At 40.5% G+C, this 20,959-nt stretch overlaps 3 protein-coding genes across 13 annotated transcripts in view; 1 reads left to right on the forward strand and 2 right to left on the reverse strand.

Moving 5' to 3' along the window:
* On the reverse strand, nucleotides 1–4,816 carry Orc2 (origin recognition complex subunit 2). The gene is made up of 11 exons (XM_076795260.1): nucleotides 4,551–4,816; nucleotides 4,372–4,485; nucleotides 4,093–4,293; nucleotides 3,768–4,018; nucleotides 3,471–3,685; nucleotides 3,268–3,397; nucleotides 2,955–3,195; nucleotides 2,644–2,877; nucleotides 2,345–2,562; nucleotides 343–409; nucleotides 1–226 (listed from the first exon to the last, which is right to left on the reverse strand). Exons 1-9 carry the CDS (start codon nucleotides 4,603–4,605, stop codon nucleotides 2,363–2,365), a joined length of 1,641 nt encoding a protein of 546 aa, XP_076651375.1. The 5' UTR covers nucleotides 4,606–4,816; the 3' UTR covers nucleotides 1–226; nucleotides 343–409; nucleotides 2,345–2,362.
* Nt5b (5' nucleotidase B) overlaps nucleotides 4,372–20,959 on the reverse strand; it is an 18,933-nt gene continuing 2,345 nt past the window's right edge. For 3 of the 11 annotated variants that reach the window (XM_076795247.1, XM_076795252.1, XM_076795251.1), the window contains exons 2-13: nucleotides 20,761–20,879; nucleotides 18,183–18,253; nucleotides 17,906–18,095; nucleotides 10,712–10,785; nucleotides 10,401–10,614; nucleotides 9,813–10,236; nucleotides 9,564–9,720; nucleotides 9,242–9,482; nucleotides 8,934–9,171; nucleotides 8,739–8,855; nucleotides 8,513–8,644; nucleotides 6,497–8,382 (exon numbers count right to left, since the gene is read on the reverse strand). In XM_076795247.1, the coding sequence (XP_076651362.1) occupies nucleotides 8,344–8,382; nucleotides 8,513–8,644; nucleotides 8,739–8,855; nucleotides 8,934–9,171; nucleotides 9,242–9,482; nucleotides 9,564–9,720; nucleotides 9,813–10,236; nucleotides 10,401–10,614; nucleotides 10,712–10,785; nucleotides 17,906–18,095; nucleotides 18,183–18,253; nucleotides 20,761–20,879 (2,016 nt within the window). In that variant the 3' untranslated portion in view covers nucleotides 6,497–8,343. Of the gene's footprint in view, nucleotides 4,486–6,496; nucleotides 8,383–8,512; nucleotides 8,645–8,738; nucleotides 8,856–8,933; nucleotides 9,172–9,241; nucleotides 9,483–9,563; nucleotides 9,721–9,812; nucleotides 10,237–10,400; nucleotides 10,615–10,711; nucleotides 10,786–12,007; nucleotides 12,113–13,064; nucleotides 13,223–17,905; nucleotides 18,099–18,182; nucleotides 18,254–20,760; nucleotides 20,880–20,959 lie in introns of those variants that run through there. The other 8 variants (XM_076795253.1, XM_076795254.1, XM_076795250.1 and 5 more) reach the window with 7 other exon arrangements.
* LOC143358268 (protein FRA10AC1 homolog) lies at nucleotides 4,999–8,469 on the forward strand. The gene is made up of 4 exons (XM_076795277.1): nucleotides 4,999–5,384; nucleotides 5,680–5,848; nucleotides 5,934–6,093; nucleotides 6,176–8,469. Exons 1-4 carry the CDS (start codon nucleotides 5,278–5,280, stop codon nucleotides 6,463–6,465), a joined length of 726 nt encoding a protein of 241 aa, XP_076651392.1. The 5' UTR covers nucleotides 4,999–5,277; the 3' UTR covers nucleotides 6,466–8,469.

A 20,959-nucleotide genomic window follows, 5' to 3' on the forward strand; every position in this document is an offset into this window, starting at 1 on the left:
TTCAAACCAATTTATTCAGATCTTTTAGAACACGACCATATCTCAATTTTCGTGTTCATTAGGTTACAAGACGTACAACTAACAACACTTCCGTACTTTACTACTTTATAATCAAAATGTATAGCAGACATTATACGATTAAATGAATGTAATTAGAATGATAGTAAGAGATTTAATATACCATATTTTTTGTTCTCATTTTACCAAGTAAAGTATTGTTATAGTCCTCTAAAAGAAATGTATAAAATCAATTATGAAATATGCTTAAAAGAACTATGTCAACGAATGGTACGATGTATGGATGCCAATATTAAGACAGCTTATCCTACTATATTAAATGACTCACCGAAATATATGAAGATGCCAGAATAATTGCCACTGCCCCGTATCAAATGCACTGATAGATTATCTGCAAAAAATGAACATATTTACAATATAACTTTGCTTTTATGGATACGTTTCTCTATATGCATATACATTTCGCAATAAGTGCAACACTTTTTCCGATTTGTTAACCGGGTGATTTTTCGGCCATGAATACCCGTACAAGCTCGATAAGCGATAAATAAAAATGATTTGTAGTGATTTGCTTCAAAATATTTGATACTATACTGCAGCCATGACAGAATTGGAGCAAAGAATAAGAATAACAATTGAATCCGACTCTTTCCCAGATAAAATACATAGGTTAAGTAGACGACAACAAATATTTTTTGAACACGCAAAAGCACACAAACTACATACATATATACGACATATTCGATCGATAATTCAGCTTCGAAAAAATCGAGTCCTTATTAAATTATTGAAATAGAGCAAACGTGAAATTGTTATTAGAAGCGTATAAACAAAACAGCGGATTTTCTTTGACGTATTACAAACAAACAAGCTTGACCGAAATTCGCGCAACTGTTCGAAGCAGCAAATCCTCTGCACGTTAATATCCGTTTACGAGCAGCATTTTATCGATTATAGCATTACAATCGCTACAGAATAGGCTTTAAACCTTAGTCGACAATGGTGACTATTCGGTCATTGTATACTTGCCAAAGTCAAGGTCGTCCAACTTGCCATTGTAAGGTCAAGTAACGTCGTCGTGTTTACAATGTCAAATAGGAGCTGTAATTCACGCTAGGCAGCAACGGACACGCACATGTCCCACACACTAACATTTCGAATGAACTTACGACATTGTTCGTGGCTAAAAAAAGGCGAAGCATCCACGCTTGATCGAATAACCTCGTTCAAACAAAAAGAAACGTGAAGAAGAAAAAAAAAACGTCTCGACGACGCGAAAGTTAGGTTAGGCCGACGTATAATGGAATAACGAGCCGGTAACCGCACAACCGGCTGAACGATCGTATTTTCGATGTTCTCGCGGTACTCGTCACGATACTCGCAGTTCTTCGATCTGCGGTAGCGATTAGATTACGAAGAAAGGGTAGCCTCTACTGTACCAACGCGATTGCCTAGCGGATCGGAATAGCAGAACGAATGCGTCGATAACGAGCATTCGCCCATTCAACCTTCCCCCAGCGCGTAAACCCTCGTACGACCCAACGTACTTGACATCTTACTGTTATTACCGTATCGTATCTTATTCACTAGCCGGCGAACGTGTAATAATCACACAGAAAAAATAATTCACAATGTTGCCGCCTGGGCGCTCTGCTCCGAAACGCTACCAACGTTACGTGACCGCAAACGGCGTAGTACTTACTACGGGTCTATTTTATTTCAAAATAGGTCCAAAAACTATTGATTGAAACTTCTTCTATCAGAGCATCTCAATAATTAACCCTTTCCACTCGGAGCTATATTCATTCCAAAACCAAATTTTTCTTCCGACCTAGAATATTTCCATTTTATACGATCCTTTTTTTTTCCTTCGTTTTATCCGTATGAAACTGATCGAACTTACGTATAGAATACTTGAATGTTTAGTAATTGATTATATACAAATTTAATAATATAACAAATTCGAGTGCAAAGGGTTAATGCATTACCATTTTTGGGATCCAAATATACCACACAGTGGCATACAGCGGATTGAAAAATATTCACTCAATTGTCTCTTTAAATAACATAAAGTTTAAAAAACTGTACATTGATGCGGAATGAATTTTTTACCGATTAAGAAATACTTGTTTAATTCATATTACCGCAAAAGAAGATTGAGTGGGCAAATACTACTTCAATCCACAGTGCATAATGGGATAATCTTTTCTTTTCGCACGGTTATATAAATATTTACAGTCTTTGTAAACTGTGACGACTTATTCATATAAAAATAGTACACTTTATTTCATACAAAACATTTTATTTCTCTTAAAAAGTAACTTACCAAGAGTATTTCTAAAAATCATGGCTCGTGTTCCTCGAGGAACTGTTTTAACAATGTGTTGCTTAATGGAATTACGAGATGCTCCACGCTATCGATATTCCGTTTCACTTTGACTAACTTGTGATCTATAAACTCGGTTAATTGGCCTCGTAATGCCAAATCCGAGCTGACAAGGAAACCTTCGCGGGCAGCACGATAGAGATCTTTAAATGCCATTCCTAACAACAAAGATTACCATTTCGAAACATGTATAATTTCCTTAAGATAGATTGATTAGATGATATAAAGCGAAGAAGTACCTGCGAAAGTGGCATTACTACTATTACTCAGTTGATACTTGGCAAGCAGTATGTAAATAGATTTTGCATTCGACGTTAACGAGAGGAAGACGTTCTGAAGGGACGACAAGGCTAAAGCACCGCTTTGTTGTACCAAAAGTGAACTTTCGTAAGACGTTTCTTCTTGATAAGATAAAAACGTGCTCGTGTCCCACCAAAAGAAATTCAATCTTGAACGTTTTATATGGTCCCATACTGTGAACATAAAAATATGTAATAATTATTAAGAGCTTCAAAGAATAGACATCAACGTAAAAGGCAACTAATCGTACATAATGGAGCATTGACGTGATCAACCGATGCCAAAACACACACGTTTGGTATACTTGCAAGTCTAGATAGCAAGTCTTGAGCTTTATTTGAACGTAGCATTATACCATCGATGTTATGTATTAATAAGTAGAGTCTCTCTTTTGAGTCTTTCTTGAAAGCCTTTTCAATAATATCTATGCACGCGGTTGTGTCGACAGGGCAACTTAATTCTAATAAATCAACGATTATGCCATCCAGTATCTAAAATAGTAGCATCTTAATGTATCGTATCACAAATTATTCTTATATTTTAATTCTACTTGTATAACTTACGTCCTTTATGGTCAGACTGGGAAAGAATCCATTCACTATCAACGAAGGATGATAACATATACTTTTATGAAAATTATTAATTAAACATCTTTTTGACCCTAAGCCATACAGTAACACTGTGTATCCTTGTCTAAAATAAAACAGAGTATAAAATAATTTACAAAGGATAAATACTTATTATTTCCTATGTACCTAATACATACTCCATAATAAAATACCACATGGGAAACAAGGTGGTATAACTCTCGGTTAGTGTACAAATATTTTTTTTATGTCGCGTCGATACATAATTCTGGTTTGCTAACAATTCTTCCAGTTTTTCTTTTGTTAAACGAGAATTACGTAAATGTTCCAAAGTTCTGTCGGATGTAACGACTTTTCCTGTTTGGCTTTCAAAGTATTCGTCAGTTTTCATGTGCTTTAAAGGCAGAAATTATGAAATATTATTATAAATAAATTCTTTGGGGCATACTTTTCTGTAAGAGTAGTTTCATACTTACAAAATCCTTGTGGACAATTGCTGGTTTATTCCTACTACTCGTTTTTTTCGGTGTACTTAATAAATTCGATGGGAATACTATCTTATGTTTAATGGCTTTTGGTTTACTATTGTCCTCCTCTTCGTTACTGGATTCCTTATTGCTTTCACTCGATTCATCAGAAGATTCTTCATTGGATGGCATGTAATCGCTTGGCTCCGATATGCTCTCGCTTTCGCTGGATGTTAATCCAGACTCGAATCTTCTACAAACTTGTAAAACCAATTGAATGGACTAAGGGTTAGTGAATAATTTCACATCGCATAATGAAAAATAAAATTAATACCTTTCGTATCTTTTGTACGTCCGTGGGGTAATTCTACACCACGTATTTCTACTCTTTCGAGAACAACTGTTGGTATCATGTTTTCCTTCGAACTAATAGGTGTACGGCATAAATTTGCTTTTTGTGTCATAGCATTCCTCTTGCTCGGTGTTTGAAATGTATATAATGTTTGACCACTGACATCATTGTTGGAAAATAATTCTAAACAGATGTAGCTTTTCGTTATTAAAACCTGGAAAAAATGATGGGATACAAAAACCTAAAACACTGAAAAATTACCAATTGGTTTCCGCACTGTCTCTTCTATGTCGTCCAATTCCTTTCTCAACGCGACCGATGCTTCCGAGAAAGAATCACGATCTTCATCCGAATTGTATGTTATAGTTCCTCGTACTGTAACAGAGGAAAGAATTAGTTACTTTTTATTACATATTTTTAGGTTTTATGTTCCCTTATACCTTTAACACGAGCTTGAATTCTGGACGATCGTCGTAAATTTTCCGTGACGGACATTTCGAATGGAACGTGCACGATATTTAAAAGGAAATGCAACCAGAATCCTAACTGAAACAACCGCTCTTAATTAAATGAAATGAACGGTGTCGCAAATCTAGAATAACCGCCCACGTGCGAATTCAAAAATGGTTTGCTCGATACGCCACTACGCGGCCAAGTTAAATCGAACATTAGAGAGAATCTGCGAATAATTTACATTATAATAAATATCATGATAATTTTTTAGGCAAAAATAATTGAATATAATTTCACGAAAAATAACTGCCTCGTTTTGCTATAATTTTTAAATATGATAATTGCTAGGGACATATGTCTTTACGCGATTCTAGTAACAATACGTCTATTGAAAGAAATTGCAAACACTGTCAGAAGACGCCATTTTTAAAAGTAGCTATTGTAAACGATGGAGATCTGGAATTATTTTAGAATTAAACGTACGTACTCTTAAGAGAGATAGTTTAAACTAATGTACAGACAATTGCAGACAAAAAACATACGTATTTCGAAGGATACGTATACGTATGCAAATGTATGTCTGTTGAGCTGCGTTGAATACCCGTCGATTAATTGGGTTGTGCGTATGCGTTCCGGATAATACTAAAATCATCTAAATACATACATCGGAACAGGAAAATAAAGTAAATTTTCCAAATACTTCGATAAGAGGAAATGTTTCCGGCGTATGCCTATCTGTCTGCATACGACAGACACAAGAAACTTATAAACGATTACTTGACGTTGCACGGAGGCTCCATATCATCTATAAAACGAGACACGTATGTTAAATTTTCTAATCGATCTAAAGTTAATTTTATAGTGCGCTCGATGCTTTAGAATACTATATTGTACAATTTCTTTCACCTAAAATATTTCCCGACACTCTATTGAGAAATGGTTTCAAGTTAACCTACGAAAAGTTCGTCCGATAACCTCGCGGATTATTAACCGGGTAATTGCTTACAAGAGAGCCCTTTTGTAAATAATTACTATTAATCGTAAATGACGAAGAAAAATGATAACTCTGTGAACCTTAAAACGAGCAGCACTTGACGTTTCGGCCTGTGTTTCGAGGTCCCGAGATAAGACAGACTATGACGTTATAAAAGAAAACCATAAATTTCTTTGGGATCAGGATAACGATGAACCAGACACGTGGGGTGCACGGTTGGCGAAAAAATATTACGATAAATTGTTTAAAGAATACTGTATAGCCGACTTATCGTATTACAAGCAAAATAAGGTACAACAAACAATTGTCAATTTACATGATTTTCCATAAACAATTAGTGTTGTTTCAATGAATCTGAGAGATCGTTATCGAACAGGTCGCCTTAAGATGGAGAACAGAGAAGGAAGTAATAGTTGGAAAAGGTCAATTCGAATGTGGGAACAAAAGGTGCAACGAAAAAGAAGATCTTAAGTCTTGGGAAGTGAATTTTGGCTATATAGAGCACGGGGAGAAAAAGAATGCGCTGGTGAAATTAAGTAAGCCAATTGCATATGTGGTATTTAATTTGTTTCTACTTGCTCTGTCTATGGATTTCCACTGTTATTCTTCGATTTTAAGGATTATGTCCTGAATGTTCGGTGAAATTAAATTATCGATCGCAAAAGCGCGAGGTAAAAAGACACAAAGCATTGAAGAGATTAGGAAGAAATTCAGAATCGCAGAGCGATGTACCGAGCACATCTGCCGTAACTATAAAAATCGAAGAGACCACCAATAACGCAACAGAGGAATCTGTCGCACAAACGGAAAAAGATGAATCAACAATTTGGAAAGAGAAACCAGCGGACAGCTCTGAAAAGACCAGGGAAGAGGAGTTTGAAGAATACTTGACGGATCTGCTAATGTAACAAAATATTTTGGTTTATGCAATACTATTAGTAATGTCAAAACATTGTTTATTAATAATGCTGTTAAAGAATATAACAATTTTTACATATAACGCTAGTCATGTTTAAATAAATATAACAATTATAATCGTTGTATATTTATTTCAATCGATACATGATTCATATTTTACCATTATACCACATGGTAACAAGGCTTAATATTCACATTTGTTTAATGTGTACACATAGAGTAATTCCCGTCCATGTACACTCGTGTCTTTGAAAGAATGAAATTTTTATCGTGTGGAAAGAACTAGCACCAGCCAACAAATATACGTCGAAGTATATTTTACAATAAATAAATACAACTATTTACTTATTTTATTGCAGTCCAGAATCTTCAACAACCTTCGTAATATGTATATATACACTTTGAAAAATAAAGGAAACTTTTAGCTTACCTACTCGTGAGATGCGATAATTTTAATTGTATTTTGCAGAACGGTGAACGTTTTATCTCGTTTATCATTTACAAATAAAATTATACAAAAATTGTATATCGTCTGATTTTTCTAAAATTCGCTAATCGCTGTTTTCATGCAAAATTTCTTGTTATAGCAACAAGATTCCATATTGTTATTAGCTAGTCGATACGAATTAATCATATAGCTAAATAAGAGCACACGTTTTATGCATTTTTCATGCAATTTATATAACAAAGATAACAATTTGATTGATTTTTTTTTGCTTTTTTAACTTAGTTCTACGGTTTTTTACTCTCATCATGTCAATAAGCTAAAATTTCATGTAAAAAGACTAGCCTAATACTCAAACTTACTCTATCCTCAATATGTATAACATTTAGTACTCTTATATAATGTGTGTAACAACTTACAATGTGTCGTATAAGACTAATTATACAAAAACGTACGATACGTAGTTGCAAAAGTCTAGCTCAAAGATTCCTTTTACAATGGAAAAAATATTTCTAAGAGAATCTCAGTTGTGCGAGAAACATGTACATCTAAAAATAACAATTACAATCAAAGAATGTTTTTTTTTATCTTTAATGAGCAATCGACATATTGCTTCTATTGTCTGTTGTTAGAAGAAAAAAAAAGAAAAGAATCAGCATTAATACCGAAAAAATTAACAACTAATACGTTCTGCATTTTATTTTGCCTCCTTCGTTAATTAATGTATATTCTGCACGTGTATATTAATAATATTATGGCACTCTATTATAATATTCTTAATATAGACATTTGCAAATAATAAAAATAATAATTTATTAACGTGTACAAGAATCACTAAATTATTTAGTCTGTATACAACTTGAACAATTTCAATTGAATTTCAAATAAATATAAACCTAAATCAACGAGGACTGTAGATCAACATGCACGCTAATATACATTTCCGTTTGCAATAACTCATAACTTGCAACTTTAAGAGCCATTTCAAACGACTGTAAATTCAGTTTTAATATATTAACAAATTCAGCTTTAATATATTAACAAATTCAGCTTTAATATATGTGTATATATATATATATATATATATATATATAAATATATATATATATATATGTATATGTATTGTATTCGTTTTGGAATAATTATCGTAAAGACAGTATCATGATCATGAAAATAATCCTAGCATCGATGTTTCGCGAATGCAGCAAGGTAAAATACAACAGTGCCGACAAGGCGACTTTAGTCACAAAAATCAAAGGTCTCTAGATGTTTATAAACATATCGATGACTTTCATAAAGACTTGAAAATATAGGGGGTCACGGTGTAGAAAGACCGTGCCAAGTGTTCTAGTCAATTTACACAATAGTTGAATAGATGCAGGAATGAAGTATAGCATATCATTCAATAAATCCGATCAAGATCTTAGAGTACTCCGTTTACGTAGCAGGGTCGTATAAAATCCTTCAATAATATGATTGAATTATTAAAAAATGTAGGAACGAAACACAACGGTAACGGTAATGAAACGAGGATGGAAAAAAAAAGAAAAGAAGATTCATTTACAATTAGCATGAGTTGAGCATGATCTTACATGATTCGCTTGCTTCTGGGAATCGCTGTCTTCGTCGCTACAGTCTTCGTCATGTGTATGGGTTACATTCCGTGGAGTTTCAGGCCTTGCGTGCGGTATCTGATTGTTCGAACACTCCACGTACAATGTTCTCTGATCATTGAAAATAGAATTCATCGTATCAATTACGCTCAACGATCGTGCTAAAAGATAACAGTGCTAAAAACAAAAGACGGATGGTACTTACGGATGGTTTGGTTGGTTCTTCTTCTTCGTCGGTGAGCTTGAATGTTCGAGACCGACTGATCATCGGTGTTTCCATTACGAATCTTTGTTCGTGAGCCACGGTGCTTTCGTGAGGCATCTGAAATGAAATATCGGTTCCGGAAATAAGAATGCGTCTACCGCATAGAAAGAGGACCAGATGAATTTTCCCACTTACCAACATAGCGGGCGCTCTGAACATGTACGAAAACGGATAATAGATCAGGTTTAAAAAGGTTGCCGCATAGAGGTCGGCATACCTAACTACTTGACTACTAAAGAAGGTTTGTCTACTTCCGCTCCGAAACAGAGAACCCATCATGCCGTAAGACAGATCCATTTTGTGCGTGACATCTCTAATAGACGCTCGGAGTTTGGAAATGTCGGGTTTTTCTTTTGTGCTGCTATCTAAATTTCTAAATACAGAGAAGCTCGTAGAATACGGTGTAGATGCTGTTTCAATGGTTGAACGATTCTGTGACTTACTTATACATTTCCCCTAACATAACATCCAAGTTCTGTAATTCAGCAAACAATTGACATTTGTCTGTCCAGACGTGAAGTTCTTGAACTAGTTCAGGCACTATTAAAAATGTTCTCCAACCTCTGATTTTTTTACTCTTCAAAATATCACCAAAAATATGATCACCGACGTATAATACATCTTTGCCCTTTGCTCCTATCAGCTCGGTGAAAACGTCGCACGAACCTCCCGAATAAACTTCCCCTGTGTGTTCGAACAAAAATGATTTTAATTACCACCGTCGCAAATCGTTTCCGGACAAAATCCGGACGTATCCGCACGTACCCGTGTGAAGCGGGCCTTTGTGTGTTCCAAGCTTCAAAGCACCGGTTTTCGTATCTACTTGTCGCAAAATCGTACCCTCGCCAAAAAACAATGGTTTCCTAGCATCGACCACGATAGTATCAAAATAGGTTTTCCAGTTTCGATGCGGCTCGTCGGGCTACGAACAAAGAAAGAACCGCGTTAGGCCTAGCAAAGCTTTCGTTTTACGAATCAACGACGACAACAACAACGACCTATTCAAACACGTACTTTCGCTCCATGCGGAAAGTCAAAGAGATAAGTCATAATCTTATCGGTGAAAACGTAATCGCTATTCGTCAACAGGAATATCTTCGCTCCGCTCTCTCTGATCCTGTTAAGGAACATCGGTAGCCTCTCGTCCTTTTTCACGTACTCGTCCAAGTTCTCGATAGTCTTCGACTTGAGATCACCGTGTAGATGGATCCAATCGACCGCGTTTCGCACATCCTGGAATATACTCTTGAAGCTCATTGTCAGCTCCCCCTCTTTCACCCCTGTCTTTTCCCGTGTGTATTGCGGTGAATTGGTAAAAAAGTCGATCAGGCACGCTAGTAAATACGTTTCGGGAAGATTGAACAGTGTGTTGAGCACGTATACCCTGGATTCGTCCAATTGTAAAAATTTGTTCGGATAAAGCTCGTATACTTGTGAACTGAAACATTGTTAAAAATCAACTGGCTGAAATACTCGCGTTGCCAACGGTACTCTTATCGTAATTAGCCCTCTAACAACTACATACAACTCCCGCGCATCTCCTTCGATTCGAGTCTCGTAAAGTTGAAATAATATTGTCGACAAGAGCGCGAGTTGACTTACTGTTTCAAAAATTCGAAACCGTGGACGCAAACCAAGATGTTTCCGTAGGCGTCCACTTTCAGGAGATTCCCGTAAAGCGTGTCGAACCATAGTCCTCGCACTGGGAAGCTAGGGTCGTATTCGAACGCCTTGATCTCTTGCGGATATCCCAGCGACACCAGACGATCCTTCAACAACGTGAAACCTAGCTGCTCGTACTGTGGCGATTTGTATTCTACAACATTTCGATACAAACGATCATTTCCTCTTCTATCGCGTGCATTATACATCTACCGTTATCCTCGATCGATATCGGTTGACAATTTATGTACCTGCCAACGTGTAATCCATATCGAAGCCATAGAACTTGATGTTTTCTAAATGTAGACTACGGTTGACAAAAATTCTGCAACATAAGAAACAAGCCCGAATTCAATGAACCATGACATTTCTGGTCGCCCAAAGAGTACATATTCGAGAATTCGTCGAGCATTCGAACGATTTCTTCAAACCTGTTAATCGCGATGCCTCTAGCCTTCCGAAAAATGTCCGGGCATCCTGGATCGAAGTCTTCAGGCTCGGACATAGAAAAACGCGGGATTCGCATGATTTCGGAATCGCTCAGTTTTCGAACGGTCGGCAGAGCCTCTTGAGAACTCATTCTTCTCTCGAATAAAGGAGAAATCAACGAGGCAAGATTGCAACGGGAATTAATATCGAAACGTAACGTTTCAATTGTTATTATCGATATAACTTTGTGTCGAATCTTATAACACAACAATTCATCGTCCGCAAATATGCTCGGATATCGGTTCGGGTATCTTATCGGTGCATCGGTAAGTATACTTACCTCGTACTCTGATAAATTCAATTGACTTCAATTGTTCGTAGAAATGTTCATTATTACCAGTTTCTTTTTTTCTTTTTTTTTCTTTTTCTTTTTTTTTTGTTGCTTCAAATCATATTTGTTTCGATGATAGATAAGAAAACGAAGAAAACGATTGTGTCTTTGTAAGTTGTATGGGCAGTCAGTCGTCATCCGCTTGATAATTACGCGTGTAGATACATTGGTTCACGTCTGACCCATCGCCCCAACGATTGAACATAATTCAAGTGGATCTCGCTAATTTATTTGCGTTACAATAAAGTACCAAACGATGATTAAATCTGCTTCATCGTTGCCTCTCTCGTTCGCGGACACGTACAATACGTATTACAGATTCTTCGACCTTTTTATCGAACGGATCAACAACCTGTCTTCCTCATGGCCAACATGGCCATTGATCGGGTTGCAATCGACACCTGCAGATGTCGATACCAATACGCAAAGTTCAATTGCAGAACGATCCATCAGATAACTCTGTCGAACAGTTCTATTTTCTCGAATCGACGAAACGCGAGAAAAACAAAAGAAAGGTGAAACTCGGTTGAACGGTGTAATTATCCGACTTTGATCCCACAGCCTACAGCGTAACACGTTTGGTTAAGAATGACATAACAGGTACTCGTTCAAGAAACGTAAAGCAATCGCGATCAGGAAACTGGTGATCGACCGATCGACCGAGTCTCGACAAATCATATCTGATGGAACTGGAAGAGATAATGAAGAGTGCGGGAAAGAGACTTACTCGTTCTGGGCGCAGCACCGCGAGTTCACGAGATTCGCAGCCGGTACGTCGTCGTTTGCATCCTTCAGCCACATTTTTCGCTATTTTCAAATAATCATCGGCACCCTGTGCGATCGACACGAGGCACCAGTCAGGTTAGTCGGTAACAAGCAAGAACGCAGCGTTCAGTAAAATCGTTTCGACGTTAATCAGCGCACCGAAAAGTGTCGCGCGATTCGAGTGAAAGCGATACAGAGCGCCATAACAAATTCGTTGGAATTTCTTATGGTGGGCGATGCGGTTGATGCAACACCATGTGCATTAGACACGAGCGCACGGACGCGCTCGATTAACTTCGGTGGCAAGCCCGGTGGCTCACCGTGGAAGACACTATTCTAATTCAGACAATGTCCATCCACGGCAATCGGTAAAAATCTAGAAATCTCCATCGTCGAGATTCGCGGCAGGTTTGATCGATTCGACGCAACGGCAGATTACTGACCTCGCGAAACCAGATCGTAATATGCGATCAAAGAGATTACGACGATGATTGCGATTCGGATCAAAGAGGAGACTCCTTTAACGACCGAACAAAAGCTACGAAGGTCAATGTCATTCGGTGTTTCGAGGAGCGGTATATCTGTTGTACATGCAATACAAAGAAGCTGTTCCACGTGTGCTATATAGTCGCATTATCTCGACCAATCTGTCTCACGAACAAGATCAAAAGTTCTATTCGATTGAAATTTTCGCCCACGAAAGGCGCCCACGCTTTCCAAAGGTGCCGTTCGCCAGGTTTAATACTGCTTGTAAAAGAACGTTATTCCCATTCGGAGACGATTAATTTTACCGTAGGATCTGTTTCATGGTTTCGCGATCGAATTACACGAGCCTCTAACGATCGCGTTGGATACGCGAGGCCAGTATATGCGCAGGAAAATTCGAATCGCGGTAAAGTAAATGATTATTGTCTTCTTACACAGCTTCTGATATTGTAAATTGTAATTTTCCCGCGTTACCGAAGTTTCTCTAAAAATATTATTTGGAAAACAATGGGACCCCCGATGTTCAATCGTACCTGAAGTTACGCAAATTCGAATCGTATGTTTTCCCTGCAAGAAAAAAGCCTCGAAGATGGTCGAAGGCCACTGCACTCGCCGCGAAAAGTAGATACAGACGGGAAGAAGGAATTTCACGGTTCTCGATCGAAAGACGTCTACTGAGCGCACACGTGAAAGTCGCGTGACAGAAAACTACGATGTGATCCGCGCGATGATCAAACGTCAACTGATCCTTGACTTGCCGAGCACCCGGGTAATACGCACCGATAGGAATTAAATCATCGTCTTCCGGACACGAATATATTTGATCACGGTGTGGAAGACGTTCTCCAGCGGTGATCACGGTGTCATCGAAATCCGATCGTGCGATTTTTATTTATCAACAAGAACAAAAATTAAAAGAAAAAAACATAGTATCTCGTTCCGATAGAAATCGTAATTAGCAACGATTAATAGCACACTTGCGTGTAAATCCCGTACCAAATTCAGAACGCGATGTAGTATAAAATATTTCGATCTTTTCTCTATTTACGGTTCGGATTTGGAAATCAATGTAGAAAGAGGATAAGCGTGGCATAGTTCGCGCCACCGATGAACTATGAACCGCCATCTATCGCGATTGCGCAATAATAGTTTTACCAGAGGCAGTAGCGTATTGTTTCCATTTTCGACATGGGAGCGAGACGCGCTGAAACCAACAGAAATTATTGTTCGTCGCAGCATCGCGTCGTTGCGATAGATCTAGCGATGGATGCGATGCGTTGCGTTGCGGAGAAAGGATCGCCCGATGTTAACAGTTAGGATGATTGTCGCGTAATTATCCACTTGTTCGAGTGTCGCTGGGAGGGCTAACCATTTCACGAACAGTGAAACAGTTTGTCCGGTCGAAACGTTGCGTGCTACGGCTCGGCAACAAACGTATCGTGTACTTGTTACGTCTGGTAATCTTTTCACGACAAACCAACTCCGCGGGTGAACTTGAACAAAAGGTGTTTCGGTCACGAAACAGAAACGCGTCCAGCAACGAGTCCGCTAAGTTTCGTAACGATCGATTCGGGGAAAAACTTCTCGGTTCTCGATCGAGATCCTTGCGTGAAACGGTTATCGGAATTGCGTCAGTTTTCACGGAAACCCGAACGAGATAATTCTCGCGGTGCGTTATCCCGTGCATACATATTAATTATGTTCGAAACGCACCTTGGTAATTCCCGGTTCGTGTACTGCAGGCGGCTGGAAGGGAGGCAGAGTAGAAAACGTCAAAGTTTTCTAGGACTATTTTCTGGTAGCGATACCGGAAACGCGTGTGCGATCGTGTTTCCACGTAGGTCGGCTTATTTCGCCTGGACCACTCGGAAACGCATTCCTTCCGGCTGCCTTCTTGTCAGCCGCGTTCTATACACGGAGATCACCTTGCCTGACCACCTGAAATTAGAACCTCCGAATTCGACCTTCCAACGCGATACAACCAGATGTTCCCAAAAGTTTCGATCCGCTGCCGTTACGAAATCGCAGACAATCGGAAAGTTTCGACGATTGTCGGTCCGCAAACCAAGATAAAGCACACACCGCGCGCGCGATTCATTATCACGATTGAGAAATGCCGTAACCAGCGGAGCCCCTTCTCGCTCGACGATATTAATTCCATTTGCTTTTTTCTGGTTAGAAAAAAGCGTTTCGGCACTGGGCAGGAGTAAACGATGAAACCGGACTCGGAGACATTTTCCCGCGTTTTTCGTCGCATAGGCATAGGAGCGTGGAACGATTCAACAACAATTACGAAACGACGGATCGCTGTTCCGAGCATTGTTCTGGATGTACCGATGTACCGACTACGTCAGGTAATTTCCGGCTGGCGTGACTCTATTAATTCAGCGGAGATCGCCGCTGCGCTGTTTTAATCGGCCTAACACGAGCTTCTTTCGCCTCCGGTTCACGATATCGACTTTCGGTAAAGTCGGTCAAGCATCGAGCGAGGATGCACGTCTACACACGAATCTTCTGCCAAGGCATGCGTCCTCTGCACTTTCACTCTGACTATTCAGACACAGAGGGAATCTTTCGCGTTTCAGATTTCAACGAGAAATTCCACATGGACCCGCGATTTGTGAAATCCGTCGATACAATCGCGTTCCTTCCGTGGGATCGCCTCTGATATCGCCTCGAGATATAGAGGTAATCCTTGCGCTGCCAACATTGCGCAACAAAAACGAACGCATTGTCTTCTACTTTGTTGGCATTGTTTGTTGCAGTCTAGCTGTTTCGAACGTTTCGAATCGCTGGCGTCGAGAGTTCTCGATACACGCTTATCGATCGCAGGTAACGCCAGGTAATCGCTGATTTTTCAAAACCGAGTAGCGACTAAAATGAACATTTTTTTCTACTGCTTCGTTTCAGGATTAGATTACTCGGAAGGATTACCGATGTTATGATTCAGAGGACGCGCGAGTTCCAGCACGGAAGAGCGACGATAAGGAATCGCGTTGGTCTTCCAGTCTACGATCGACGAACATGATAACGAACTGCGAGCAATCAACGAACAGTTTCTCTAGATTTCGACCGAAACGGGACAACCAGAACGGCAAGACGCAGCAACGGCTCCGATCCGCTAAAATTAACTTCTCGACATAATCGGGAACGCGCTTCCCCATCGCATTTCGCTTTGTTCGATGCACCCGATGACACTGACGAATGACACGTGTCCAGTGTTGCGACAGTACAATTAATACCGATCCGATATATTGCCAGGGTTTCCTGCCAGTGACCAGAATAAGATGCTCCCCATCGTTCTAGCGCAATAGTTTCTTTAACCCTCTGTAATCGTTTCTCTAATCTTTTCTCGTGTCCATGTAAAGAGAAAAGAAATTAACGAACATTACGGGCCGATTACGCATGCATATGATACTTGAAAATCGCGCGACGTTACAGAGGATACAATCCGTCGACCAGAGAGAACGGGGTTGCTAAGGACACCCTATGTTACAGGCATCTTGATCCCGTGGAATCACGAGCCACCCTTAATTGCCCGAGACAATATACTTGACCAGATCAGCTGGAACAGGGTCCCTCACGAACGAATACAAACATCATTGATCTTGTCCGTCGTCGCGTCGACGTGCTCGCGGTAAAATGGATACATACTGAATGCGTCACATCCACCGGGAACAATAGAGCATGACGCGTTTCAGACGTTGATACGTTGCGCTCGCCTATGCGTCACGGTTCTCCATGCACATCTCCATCGTCCAGCCTTATTCCATTCCCCCTTCCCCCCATTGCTGTTTCTGTTCTTCTGGCGCAGAACAGCTCAAAGGAAGCCGAGCACCTTCTACTACTTAGCTGCTGGCACGTGAACTTCATACCGGAGCGTGACCTCGATGTACAGGGTGTACCGTACGGATCGACCAGAGTGATTCATATCCGAATCTTCGAGGAAACGATGACGATAGTACTTTCTTGTACATATCCGGTATTCTCGTTTCTGAAAGTGGCTACGAGCGATACGGCACGTATTCTAATCGCGCTTCCAATTGTACATACATTCTTTTTGTGGCGGGTCAGTTCAGAATCTGGAGTACGATCAGAGTGGCACGTAACGAAAAGAAAAAAAATTTTTCTGCGATGCCGCGAAAACGTAGGCCATTTTGTATTCGAGAACGTCCAATAGACTGCCGTTTTTGTGCGAGAAACGAATTTGCTGTAAAGCAAGAAAACTTCGATGCAGCTTGGACGCAACCGAAAGTTCTAGGCAGAGGAACGAATTCGAGGAAAACGCTCGACGAGATTTGGTAGAATAAACACCATTGTTCCGAGTAAGCCGGTTAGCGCAAAGAACCCGATTAATTTGCGAGCGAGAGCGTTCGTGGAAATCGATGCAATGGATTTCCAGGGAAGCACCGGTGCGAAAAGCCGATACGAAGATACAATTTTTTGGCGAGGAGCTCACTGCTCTCGCGCTCGCGATATCGATTCGCGTGGTGGTCTTGCTGCTGGAAGAATCGCTTCCTGAAAACTCCGTCGAGGATCGAGCCGCTGCGTTGCGCGGCTGCTGCGCTCTGCACGTCGGGCCACGAGTCGAGACAGATCGCTGCAGGACCGTTGCAACATTCCGGATGTTGCAACGTGTTTAATGTTTTCGTCCGTATTCAAGGCGATACGGTGGCGTTTATTTCTGGCTTCGTTATCGGGGGTCGGCCTCTCGATGCTAACAATAAGCGAACAGAGGAGGAGGAATAATCGTTGAGTAGTAAATCGAATGCTACACCTTTATCGCGCGAGATCGTTACTCTAGCTGCTAGCGTTAAGTTGTCTACACGCGAGTCGGCTTGTTCCAATTCACGATGGCCGAAGAAGATTTGCTCGTTGCAACTACAGCATTTATCGTTATCGATGATGAAGTAGAAAAAGGTACGGGAAGGATTCGTTGAAAGACGGCTCGTTAACGATCTATTATAACCGTGAGAGAGAGGTTGTTCTCGTTGTTGCTTCGACGAGGATGAAGCTGTCCGTTTTGAAGCGGTCTGTAGCTCTGTGCTGAATGGTTGCAGGTACGCGCGAGAGCGCGTTATTGTCAAGTGAACGAGCAAAAGAGAAAGGACGAAGAAATCTCGAAATACAGAGACTCGTTGCTGTTTCGAATAACCCGATGGTCCACGAGAGCACCTTTCGGTAATAGGATCGGGAACTAACGGTTACGGGATACGTACCCTATACCCAACGGGACACTTAATTTCATTTTACCGAGCTACCGATCACTTCTAACGAGGTCACCCGATCAAGGGTGGTTCTGCCCTGTCGCCATTTTTCGCGGGCACCATCTCTCTTTCGAACGAAACGAAAAATTAAAAGGAAAAGGAATTACCTGTGACCTAACTCGCGTTTATCGGTTCGTACACCCTGCCTGTTGCCCTCGTTGTAGCAATCCAGGTCCTGCTCGCTACGATCGTTCCTGGTCATCCTGATCCTCGGGTTCAAATCGAAACCGAGCATCGACGGATGAAACGACCCCCCGGAGAAGATGTTCGGCTCATCCGGGAATTGAACTTTCCACCCTGCTTTCAACAACATTTAAATATCTTTTAACTGCTTTCTGTCCGACGGTATATCGGTCGAATCGATTCCAAATACTGGGTACAAACGGAGAGAAGAATTACCGGTTCTGATCAGCGGTGAGAGCGAATCCACGCTTCGACGGGTCATCGTAAAGCACCTGGAAGAATTTGGTACGATCACTGGTCCCCCTGATGGTATTTCACACTTTTCGTGGATATAAAGAGAGAAAGAGAGAGCGAGAGAGAGAGAGAGAGAGAGAGAGAGAGAGAGGGAGAGGGAGAGACAAAGAAAGGAAGAGCGCGCGTGGTTTGTGTGCGGAGCAAGCAGCGGCGATGTATGTAATGATCGATTCCTAATGAAGATTTTGGGCTGCTTCGCTCGCGGCCGACGCGCAAATACTTGGTCGGAATAGCAACAAAGATAAGAAGGCTGCAGGGGTCATCCGTGTGACGATAATAGGCAGGAAGGAAAAATACACAGAGCCGAGTGTAGCATCGCCCCTCTAGACGAAAAAAAGAGACAATCTCGTTTTATCGTAAGAGTGCAACGAATTCGCGTAGGGCAAGGTCTAGGTGCTATAAATTAGCTGATAAGAAATCTTCGCTCGACCAATCTTTGGACCATTCGAACTCGTATATGCACCGACACAAACGATAACGAGAATCGTGAGAAACGTAACAAATCGTCTAAACATGTTTGCGTTCTTCGTAGAATACCTGATACGCGTACTTTGTGCGTAGATCATGGCATTATCAGCGCATTCGTTTTTCAGTAAGATCATTGAAAACAAGAATCCACAGATAAAAAGACAAAAATAAACTTCTTCTGTGTCTGGATAAGGGCTATACCTTTCAATTTTTATGTCGACTATGTAAGTACAGAGTGCCTCGGGACGGGTGAAACAATCGGACACAGACTTTTGTTTCTATTTGTAAAAATAAGTGGGGGGACGAATAACATTTATTTGGTTGACCGTTCCGTTTTTGAGGTTCGTCTGATCATGACCAACCAATTCTACTTCTCGCAAGTGCTAGGACACGCGTAGCCGGCTAATTTTCAACCTCGATATTCTCGAAAACGAAGCGTCAACCGACAAAATGTTGTACGTGTTTATAGAATTTATAGAATTAATTTATAGAATCGCCTCCTGCCCGTTTGTGCGTATGCAGCACCTCGAAAAATTCAATAAAACATTGAAAGAGTCGATTGCTCGGTTTCTTTTCCCCATTTCTGGTCGATAAAGTTGCGGACATGCTGCGTCGAATTTGTTTCGACGAGGCCCGATATAGCGTCGTTACGTCACGATGCCCGACGTATCGTTTTTGCGTTACAAGGAAATACGGAGAAATTTGGAACGGGATCCCCGCAGCGAATCGATAAACCGAAGGCGTAATCTCTTCTGCGGGGAAACGTTGCGACGGGAGGCGAATTTTGAGCCAACACATGTATACACATGTGATTGCGGCCGATAACATAATTAACCTTCCGCGGATCACGACGTCCTCGCAATTTTATCCGCGCGATATTCGCAATTTCACTTCACTCGCCGGCCGACTTTGTTGGTCGCGTACAATTCAACTATAATTATTAGACTGCTAATTATCATCGTGCGAGATAAAAATTGTTCGCATTAACGGCAAAACGTAGGAATCGGACAGGAATTTCTTTCTCTTTTTAGTGGTTTCATTGAGTCGTAAGAAATGCGTTGACGTTCCTCGATTCTTCTAATCAATCTATCCACCGTTTGAAATTCCACTCACCCTAAATATTTTTCGCAGTCTAATAATTATAATATCGCGGCGTCATGTTCGATATAGAACTTGTACAAGCAAAATCTAATATCCACTCGGCTGTCACACTGTACATACATACATAGATAGTTAACACCGCGACTAACAGCTCGTTTTTAACTCGTGGAACGCCACGACTGCTGATACTACGCAATTTAAGGAAAATTCTGCGAACGCGTATCTACGCCTCGGTTGTCCATCGCGCGACCAGTTCATTAAATCGAGTAACGTTTGAGAGAAAACATTTTCGTTCACGATTCGAACGACTTTGAAACGAGATAGCAGAAATTAGTCACTCCGACCAATCCGGTAGTTCTAATGTTAAGTTGAACGAGTTATTTTCGCGCGTATGATCGAGCCGCGTCTGACAGTGCGTAGGATGTTTCGACTGGCCTTGAACATCTTACGAATAATATCGTAAAATCTGGTCGCTTGCTGCGCGATAGCGCGCTTTTATCTATAAGTGATTTCGATCGATCAAAAAATCGTTCACAGCCGCGAGTCACTCAAATCTTCACGGTTTCTTCTTCTTTTTTTTCCGACGGTGAAACTGAAATTACTACTATATTCGGTGTACATGATCCTCGTCATTTTGAAACGATCGGTAATTAACGTTTCAACGAGTTTCCGCGCAATCAATTTCAACGATTTAATTAGATCGATAACCATTATTTGGTGGTACGTCAAGCTTCGAGATCGCGTATCCATTAAAGATCCTTTTCATTCATTCGTCTAATCGCAATTCCCATCTAGTTGTACCACAATTTTCCTCCAGTCTTTCTCGTTAATTACGAATGGAGGAAGAATCGTCCAGATAGCAGTTAACTGGTAACAATTGGCTCGAGAGAATGATTTGGAAGAAATGTTGACTTACCTTTGACTAGCTTGTCGATAATATTTTCTTGTACCGCTGGGATCATTTTCGTATTGAGGCGTGTTGGGTCCGTTTTCGTGATCGCCGTGCGAATTGCAATTATCCAATTCCATGATTGACTACAACAATAACAATGAGAACGAAAAAGTCATCAATTTATCCATTAACTGGCGGAAGAATTACAACAGCAAGTAAACAC

The sequence above is a fragment of the Halictus rubicundus genome, chromosome 10, assembly GCF_050948215.1.
Source record: "Halictus rubicundus isolate RS-2024b chromosome 10, iyHalRubi1_principal, whole genome shotgun sequence".
Classification (NCBI taxonomy): domain Eukaryota; kingdom Metazoa; phylum Arthropoda; class Insecta; order Hymenoptera; family Halictidae; genus Halictus; species Halictus rubicundus.

Coding starts and splice junctions, on each gene's coding strand:
- Orc2 (XM_076795260.1), bottom strand. CDS start 4,605: ATGTCCGTCACGGAAAATTTACGACGATCGTCCAGAATTCAAGCTCGT. Junction 4,486..4,550: donor AATTCAAGCTCGTGTTAAAG/GTATAAGGGAAC, acceptor CCTCTGTTACAG/TACGAGGAACTATAACATAC. Junction 3,686..3,767: donor CAATTGTCCACAAGGATTTT/GTAAGTATGAAA, acceptor CTGCCTTTAAAG/CACATGAAAACTGACGAATA.
- LOC143358268 (XM_076795277.1), top strand. CDS start 5,278: ATGTTTCCGGCGTATGCCTATCTGTCTGCATACGACAGACACAAGAAA. Junction 5,385..5,679: donor TCATCTATAAAACGAGACAC/GTATGTTAAATT, acceptor CTGTGTTTCGAG/GTCCCGAGATAAGACAGACT. Junction 6,094..6,175: donor GAATGCGCTGGTGAAATTAA/GTAAGCCAATTG, acceptor TTCGATTTTAAG/GATTATGTCCTGAATGTTCG.